A 9705-nucleotide genomic window follows, 5' to 3' on the forward strand; every position below is an offset into this window, starting at 1 on the left:
TGTGAATGACTCATACACTAGTGACACACATTCTCACATAACTTCTCAAGCAAGAACTGTCCACAATAAGGGGTTAGAGCGCCCTCTAGTGTGGTCAAATGGAGCATACATGATACAGTAGCAACCATAGAATACACTTACTTATTGAATGAATGAATGGTCTTTATTGTCATTGCTACAGTACAGGTACCAAACAACGACATTTAGGAGGGGTGGCTCCCCTGGTGTTAGGAAAGAAAAAAAAAGGAAAAAAAACTTCCACAAAATCACAAGAAGATACAAGAAAATTCCCAAACAAAACATAAACTAACACACTGGCCTACCAATTATTAATGAATAAATGTCAATTCATAAAAAAGGTACAGCAACTGGCAAATATACACTTTACCGTATGTGTAATAGATGTCCTCAAATAGCAATGTGTGTAATATAATAATAATAATAATAATACATTAGACATATATAGCGCTTTTCTAGACTCTAAGATGGCATAAAATCACCCTGATAGGTCTAAGTGATAGTTAGAACAGGTAAATCCACTAGTGTACCAGTAGTGTAGGTAGTGCACCAGTAGTGTTCCAGTAGTGTATCAGTAGTTGCGGCGTGAGAACTGGTTGAAATGCGTGTGTCTCACGGTGATTGCGTGAGACTTGGCAGCCCTGAGTACCAACACCAGTGTCCACCCCTATGGTGACGTCACACGTGGATTTAGACAAGCGGAAGAAAAGATGGCGGATCATGAGGAGCAGTTATCTGATGAGGAGAAGGTAAGATGGCTTTTTAATCATCCAAACGGTGCATTGTAAGACAGGGGATATACCTGTCGGCATGCATGCGAGTCTATGGTGATCTGTGGACAGATCTGTGTGCAGGAAAGCACCAAAGCACCAAAGCAGGGCGGTTTAGCAGGCAGGATTATTTTTAGCTCAACTTCCTGCTCGTTTAGCGAATCTGAAAAGTGAGACTCTCCTTGTACGGTCCTGACTCTAGTCTAAATTAGGAACCACATCACACAGGAGCATATTAGACAATCAACAACCCCCAAAACTAACATATCACCCTCTTTTCCAACGCTTTGCTCGTTTAATTTGGGTGTAAAGATGTAAAGATGTGTCGCTTTGTGTTGTGACCAGCCCAGTGACAGACAGTGTCGTGAGGGAGGCTAGTAGCTGTGTCTGCCTGTCTGTAGCTGACAGCATATTATGATTTGTTTGTTTATTTTTAATCATAAACAAACAAAACAAATAGTTCCACAACAGAACGTTCAAATGGACTGTTGCCTAGCAACCCGAACACCAACATTCTAAAGTCTAAATAACGGTCGTTTAGAACATAGAACGTCTGTGCGGCGGGGCGGAGTGATACATACATATCATATCAGTTAGTTAAAAGTCCCAGTGCTGTTATAATGTATATCAATCAATCAGCACTCTATGGAATGTTCAGCCTCTCGTCCAATCAGATGACTTCTGATGAACTCGGAACTATCTGTTGTATAAACTGACACATCACACCTCTGTTCCAACGTTTCTCTGAGGTAAAGATGTGTTGCTTAGTGACCAGCCCAGTGTCTGTGTGAGGGAGGCTAGCTGTGTGTAGCTAGCTCAGTTAAAACAGCCACCGCCTTATTCACTTATAGTGTTGCTACAACAACGTTGATGTGTGTAAGTGTACCGTTATTGTGTTATCTATCATCTATAATCTATAATTGACGAGATAAATAGTAAATAGTTTCATTGTTGATGCTTTGGTTGGCAGGAAACAGGGAAGCTAGCTAGCTAACAACAGAGGGGCGGGCCCCCCTCCACAACATCTCACTCACTTCCTTAAAAGGGAGGATATATGATATATTATATTACATAATTAACCAACCCTAAATTAATTAAATGACTTAGTTCAGCTTCATAAGTACATCTCATCTTTAAGCTTTCAACGAATTTGCTCCTCAAACACTTTGACGTCTTAAGTTTGTTTGGATGTTGACAAGATGGGTGTGGCTCCCTAACCCTCATATGTGTTTATATTAGTTAACTAGCTGTGGTTAACTGTTTAATAACTAAAATATGTTACTAACAGTGTTAGTTAACTGTCTAAAAACGAATAGCTGTTGGTTAACTGTTTAATAACTAATAGCTGTTAGTTAACTGTTTAATAACTAAAATCTGTTACTAATAGCTGTTAGTTAACTGTTTAAAAACGAATAGCTGTTGGTTAACTGTTTAATAACTAATAGCTGTTAGTTAACTGTTTAATAACTAATAGCTGTTGGTTAACTGTTTAATTAAAGTAGTTGGGTGTACGTCTGCGCACAACGTCGCAATGTTAGTAACGTTTTCCAAACCTGCCCATAAACCATCATGTGGTATTAGCTGCACTCCTCACTATGTAATACCCTCTCTGTGCTGCATCATGTCAGATAACAGCCTACAGGCTTTACAGACAGACAGGTTAGTTGTATCTAATACAGGTTAGTTGTATTTGACAGACAGGTTAGTTGTATTTGACAGACAGGTTAGTTGTATTTGGGTATTTATTTTGTTGGTATTTCCCTCACATACTTGAGCAACCCCCCCAGCAGTAGCCTGGTGCCTCAGTTGTGTTGACAGTTCCATCCAGTGGACACTTATCAGAGGTCCAGATATGTTTATCTGGTCTGTTTTGATGACACTGACTGTCTTGTTATCTTGTCTCCTGAAAGCTCGCTAGAGACAAGCAGAACCATGTTTACAGTTGTTTTTTCTACTGATCTTTGCTCACAAGTCCCTGATAATTGTCTCTCAGGGGGGAGGTGATGTTTAAATGTTCAGCTCTTTCAAGTATCAACATCGCTGTGGTATTTTGGAAAGATGGAGAGGACCCTCTCTCTCTTGGTTTTGATGCTAGGCTAATCTTTAAATTATTTAAAAGTGGGAAGAGTCGACGACAAGCCATGTTTCCTTCAAATGCCCTGCAGGCCTACCACCTCTGTGACTTACAACTCTAGTGCGTACATCTCCTTTTTTCAGAAGAGAAAAGTGAAGAAGAAGACTGTTTGTGAAGAATGTGCAATGAACTTGTCAGTCATTTGTTGGAATTTGGTATTTTTTGCTCGAGCCATAGTCTCCGCTGCCCCTGGAGCAATTAGGGCTTACGTGCCTTGCTCAAGGGCACATGCAGCTCCCTCCGGAGGCGGGGATCGAACCAGCGACCGGCCAATCTAACCTCTAGGCTACCCCCCGCCCCGTATTCAGCATATTTTTGAAACAGCTGGCATAACAACCCAGGCTGCTGGGTGTCAACGTTCCCACCTCCTCAGCCAGATCACATGTCCTATAGCTTTCATTGGCTCTTTAAGCTTTCAACAGTTAACATTGCTTAGCTTGCAACTGGGAACTTGAGTGTTACTGTTAAACTGGCTAATGGACCTATCATATCACAGCAAAAGTCACTACAGGCAGAAAACTCTGACAAGCATCTCGCTAATATCTGATGGTGAAAAGCTTCTAGACTAAATATTCTTGTCATCTTTAAAATACATGTCTATTAGCCTACTTGCTGTGGTAAATCAGAAATTTGCCAACTCTCGCCATTGTGAGTCATTGAATGTCATTCAATCACGGTCGGTCAGTCACTGTCAGTGAAGCCTTGTTTGTTTGTCCGAGTTTTCAAAGGGGGCGTGGCTTTGCGATAGGTCCATGGGAGATGGGTGCCTTATCAATAGTTTATTTGATAATTGCACGTGCCAGGATGACATCTGCTGATGAGTTTTGCTTTGTTGACATTTTCTATTTTTATGGATGAAAGGTCTTATCTTTCACCATATCAGTTTTCCATTGATACTGTAAGTAGACATTGCTCACTATCCCGAGTTTTTCTAGCTACAGTGCCAAACAGAAAAGCACTTTGACACGCCTCCACCTCTGAACCACCAATCACGGTTGGGATGGTATATAGGATATTTTCTAATATCATTCAGATTGGTATGATTTTCAATACCGTAAGAACTCAATTTCTTTGTAGTTTGTTACTAAATCGAAATATTTTGTGTTCTACCGTTCATACTATTAGTAAATGCCTTCAGTGATGTTTAATTAATTTGATGTTCTTTTGAAAAAATACATTTCGTTATTCAATCCGTTATCAATGTTGAGCCATGGTTGTCTCCCATCACGGTGGCCACAGAGGTGTAGAAATGAAGGAAAATTACAAACAAATAAAATAATAATAGGCTAATAGGCAACACCAACTGTTACAATAAACCTTTTCACCTGAGCACTCAGGGAATGGAGAAGAAATAATGGCCAGACCTAATAATAATAATAATAATAACTTCAATTTCTGTAGCGCCTTTCATCAAACCCAAGGATGCTTTACAATTCTAAAGGGAGTGGTCAGACAAACAAAACAGAAAACAAACAAAGCAAAACAGAAACAGTGACTAGGGGCCAAAGGCCTTGGTGAACAGGTGGGTTTTAAGGGCTGATTTGAAGGAGTCCATGGTGGGGCGTTGCGGATCACTATGGGGAGAGAGTTCCAGGTAGGTAGGTGCAGCCACGCTGAAGGCTCTGTCCCCAAAGGTCCGTAGGTTGGTGCGGGGGGGTGGACAGCAGGCCCATGTCAGCGGACCGCAGGTTACGGGAAGGGAGTACAGTAGGTAGCTACTGGGGGGCACATTGTGGAGGGATTTGTAGGTGAGGAGGAGGATTTTGTATGAGATGCGGGACTTGACCAGGAGCCAGTGGAGGTGAATGAGGGTGGGGGTGATGTGCTGCCAGGGCTTGGTGTGGGTGTGAAAATGTTGGATTTTAAAATTGACTAAGAACAGAGTATTACTGGATACCTGGGGTATTTTGTCAGGAAGGTAAGAAAGTATGAAAATGAGTAGGCTACATTTTCCAAACCCTCCCATCTATGAACACATCTGTCTTCCTCCAGACACGCTCAGCTGCTCTGGTCCTTGTTTGCATGTTTTGTGAAGAATGTGATGCCTGAGGAATACTTCTCCTGTCTGTACGTGTTTACCCGATGACAGAGCTGGGGAATATGGCGGAGAGAGAGGCAGAGAGGCACAGCCCCTTCGCTGCTGCAATGCATTCAGTCTGCAAACAGATGTGAAAGAGGCCTAGCCTAGGACTACATACAGTATAAACAATTCACCCATTTTGTTGTTTCTCCCCGAGATCTGTTTATTGTCGGCAAGTGCAAAGCCCTCGTAAAGTGGTGTACCGGGCTGGGTAAACACCAATAACCAAAAACAGAGGCTGTGCCGTTCTTTTGAGTGGGCAGTGTTGCCCCTCTTACGTTAGGAATAAATATGCCAATAAGTCTCTCTAGCTCGGATGTGTGCATTTTCCCCTGGTCCTCGTGAGAGGGTTGTCACAAAGTCCACCCCTGGACATGATGCTGGCATGTCACAGGGTCTTACCCCCCAATCCAACCCTCAATGCCGAGTGCCAAGCAGGGAGGCATCGGGTACCATTTTTATAGTCTATGGTACGACTCGGCCGGGGATCGAACTCATTACCTCCCAATCCCAGGGCGGACGGACACTCTAACCACAAGGCCACTGAGCTGGTGATGGCAAGCAGGTAACAGCAGGTAAACCTAAGAGGCAGCAGACAGGCAGACAGTCTGATCTTGGATTATTCATTCTGCCTACAGCTGCCCTGTGGCTTCAACAGTGGGGCCCCTGTGCAGCTTTTAAGACTGTACACCGCCTTCCTTTCTGGAAGATCTCTCAAGGCGAGTATTCACATTCTATTCAGTAAGTATTGAGATGGAGAGTTGCCAGAAAAGAGGATTTAAAAACCCCTTGCAGAGCCGTGATAATGCAGTCTTTTACCTAAAATGCCTGGAGGCCAGATTTACCTTCCCCCCTTCCCGTGGTTTTCGGATCTGCCGGTGTCCTGATAAAGAGGTGTTGATTTTGGGATTAAAAGATTGGTTCCGCTGGAGCTGTGGTGGTGTGCCTTATTTTGAATAAGAGGTGCTCCTAAGAGTCTGGATGTGGGGGCACACAGCCACACTGGAGGAAGATGGGGGGGGGGGGGGGGCCCAGCTGGTGTCTGTCTAGGAGATTACAAAGACTGTGGTCTTGGAGGGGGGGAGACTTTGTGTCTGATTGTATGAATATTTCACACAGCATGTGTGCGTTTAGGCTACATTTGCGGACGTGCGTAAGTGTGTGTTGTTTTTTTCGCGTACAGATGTGCTTGGGGTGTGCACGTAGCCTATGTTTGTGTGCACGACTTGCATGAGTGGGTTTGTCCTGATCATGATGGTGGCTCTGTATGATTAGAAACAAGAATGGGGCCTCGTTGTATGATGGCCAAACCATAAATGAAACAGGCCTACAAGATGAACGCCCATGTTTGGAATGGAAGACAATGTCCACCACGGTTAGAATGGCAAGAACAACAACAACAACAACCTCTTTCTCAGTCCAGTCACAACAACAAGGACTATCAGCCTTTCTGTTCATCATGTTTCTGTGAAATGACCTAAGTGTGTCTGTGTGCCTGCCTCGTTGTGTGTGGAGTGGGTAATAATGGGTGCGAGCCAAACCTAACGCTTACAAGATGTGGTGTGATTTGCACACAGCCGCCCCAGCTCCCTCACACCAAACAGCCAGGTCGTCAGAACGGAACAGTAACGGAAGATTGTTCACCTCTTCCTCGATAATTGCCAATTTCCTCTCCCTACCTACTGCTGTTAGGGTTAGTCGATACACTTCAAACGATTTAATCGTTGTTAAAATACATTAAAAAGCTTTGAACGTGTGTGTGTGTGTGTGTGTGTGTGTGTGTGGGTGGGTGTGGGTGTGGGTGTTATGGGCATTGGAAGTCAAATTAAAAGGAGAGTCCCAATTGCAGGGCAGTCAAATTCCCTCCCTTGTTGCCTTAGGCCTGGTCCGCAGTGGTGACAGGTGCAACTTCACACCTGTGGACCTGTGCCCCATGTCACGGAGCTCGGTTAGCCTCCATTTACATTTACATGTTTGGCATTTAGCAGACGCCTTATTCCAAAGCGGCTTACAATCAATGCATTTGACCAGTCGTAGCAGGAAGAGTAATCCAGCTCAGGCCCGGGGCCATTGATAGACATAGATTTTAGACACTGGAGAAACAGAGAAACAGTACAAGGGGGGCAGTAGAAGTCATAGGGGACACAGTAAAGGGGAAAAGCGGGTGTCTTCAGGAGACGCAGTGCTGGGGGGCAGTAGATGTCTCAGGAGGAGCAGTTAAGGTGTAACCTGAAGAGATGGAGGTCTTCAGTCTACGACGGAAGATGGGTAGTGACTCTGCAGTTCTGACAGCCTCCAGGCTGCCTTGTCCCACTCTTCTGTTTGGACCTTGGCCCAGATATTATGGATGGACAGATACCAGACCAAGTACATTTGGATACTTGCCGATACCGAGTACCGACACCAGTACACCATTACAGTTCTAACAGCGACTTTGAAAACATGTTTTATTTTCAGCAGCTGTTCCTCACATTCTGACTGTAACAAATTAAATATGTGACAGGGTCTGATGTTTTTTTTTAACAGATTATGAAAGTGCAGATTGTAACTTTTGTAAGCTTTGAAATCTGAAAATTACATTACATTGAAATCTGAAAATAGTTGAAGAAGATCAAAAGCTTATTTGAATGTTCAAACCAAAATGCCGGAGAAAAATCACTCTTAATCAAAACACTCTTGTTTGCTACCATCGCGTTGGTAGTTAGTAGCTGAGTTTAGTAGCGAACCGAAATGAAACGCACACACATCGCTGAGGTTGACGCTTGCGGTGTTTTAAGGGTTATAGCAATGTTTTTTAAAGCAATGCGACACCAGTGTTTACAAACCAATTGAGGCTGTTTTCAGGGGCGGGTTCTAGGTTATGGCAACAACACCCCTGAAATTACCTCTAATGGTAAACAGACTGCACTTACATAGCGCCTTTATCCAAAGCGCTTTACAACGGCCTCTCATTCACCCATTCACACACACATTCACACACCAATGGCGGCAAGCTACCATGCAAGGCGCCGGCCCGCTCACTGGGAGCAATTTTGGGGTTCAGTGTCTTGCCCAAGGACACTTCGACATGTGGCCAGCCGGGGCTCGAACCGCCGATCTGCCAACCTTGCGATCATTAGACAGCGGCTCTACCTCCTGAGACACATTGTCCGAACACTGCGCCTAAACCACATAGACGCTTTTTCTCCCTACGATCAAAGACGTTCCTGTTCCATTTCCACCCTTAGCCAATTTTATTGAATCCTCATGACTTTGCTGTTCACAGATCTGATAGGAATCAGGATAGGTGTTGCCTAGAAGGAGTTTATGGGTCACGTTGAAAGGCCAAGCGCTATTCAGGCCTATATACCATAGACAGGGTTCCCACGGGTCCTTGAAATCCTTGAAAGTTTGTGAATTTGAGCAAAAGAAATCAAGGCCTTAGAAGTTTGTGAAAATAGACATGGGTCATTGAAAGTGCTTGAATTCCCCTCTCTCTCTCTCTCTCCCCAAAAAATAAAGTTTTTACGTAATTATAGTAGATAAGTCACATTGCTTAACTTAACACAGTAACTTAACACACATTTCACAATATATTGTTTTGCTGTGCTGTGGTAGAGAAGGCAAGAGACCATCTAGTGTTCACACATTCAAGCCTCTCTTTTTAATTGTTGTCTGTGAGCGGATAGTTCCTATTATATAAAGTCTCATCTAGGTCTGTCTCAAACTATGCCGTGTTGGGTCCTTGAATTTGAGGGAATTGAGTCTTGAAAGTCCTTGAAAGGTGCTTGAATGTGATGTTTCAGAAGGTGTGGGAACCCTGTATAGAGTTGCTATCCACACATCTTTGTGTGCTTGGGCGGGGGCCACTAAAGAGGTCCTGCATTGTCTCCTGTTAGACAGCTGTTCTACTGTGCTGCTGGCCAGTACAGTCCTTATGAAGTGCCGCACAGTTTTTATTTACGCCCAACGAATGTATCATGTCACTCTATTAAAGCCAGCCAAGTAATAATGATATTATAGTGATTAAGCCGCCTAGACCAGAGCATTTATTTTAGAAGGACACAGCTGTTGAAAGGAGACTGGCTCACTGGCAGTAGAGTCCTACTCAATTTTCATCAAATCAGACTTTTATTTAGCCCGAGTAGGATAGATGTTTCGTCCTCCACGTTGTTATGATGTTATGGGGACTCTTTGGATGCAGGGTTCCCGCGCTGGTCTTAAAAAGCCTTTAAGTCTAAAATCCAGCAATCCGGGTTATAAGGCCTAAAAAAGGTCTTTACATTTCAGTTATTCGGTCTAAAAAGGTCTAATTAGGTGTTAGGTCTTAAAAATTAGATCCTGCAAGGAAATCAGTCCGACCACATCTATTTACGTGGAAATGAATCAAGCTGGAACCCAAAGAAATGCCAATTCGCTTCCTTGTTTGTCTGTATGGCAGTGAAATCCCTAATTTCATCACCTCGAGGATGACAAAAGGCTCATAGGCATCATATGGCGTCGCTAATAGGTCCAAAATTCTATTCAATGAGGTCTAAAAAAAGGTCTTAAATTTGACTTGTTGAAACTTGTAGGAACCCTGTGTATGAGTCATGTGGCAGCGGTGTATGAGGTTAACTGATATAACCTATGAGCCTTTTCTTGGATCAGAAATTCCTTTACGCTGTGATTTGTATTTTCTTTGTTGCAAAAATGACCAAAAAAGAGTTGAAACGTCACGTAGC

The 9705-nt window shown here is 43.5% G+C and overlaps 1 protein-coding gene across 1 annotated transcript in view; it reads left to right on the top strand.

Moving 5' to 3' along the window:
- The first annotated feature begins 722 nt into the window (after positions 1 to 722).
- LOC308170132 (F-actin-capping protein subunit alpha-2) overlaps positions 723 to 9705 on the top strand; it is a 24529-nt gene continuing 15546 nt past the window's right edge. The window contains exon 1 of the mRNA XM_080544880.1: positions 723 to 767. Coding sequence (XP_080401006.1) covers positions 729 to 767 — 39 coding nt within the window. The 5' untranslated portion in view covers positions 723 to 728. The remainder of the gene's footprint in view (positions 768 to 9705) is intronic.

Source organism: Nansenia antarctica (genome assembly GCF_963989245.1).
Source record: "Nansenia antarctica genome assembly, chromosome: 14".
Classification (NCBI taxonomy): Eukaryota; Metazoa; Chordata; class Actinopteri; order Argentiniformes; family Microstomatidae; genus Nansenia; species Nansenia antarctica.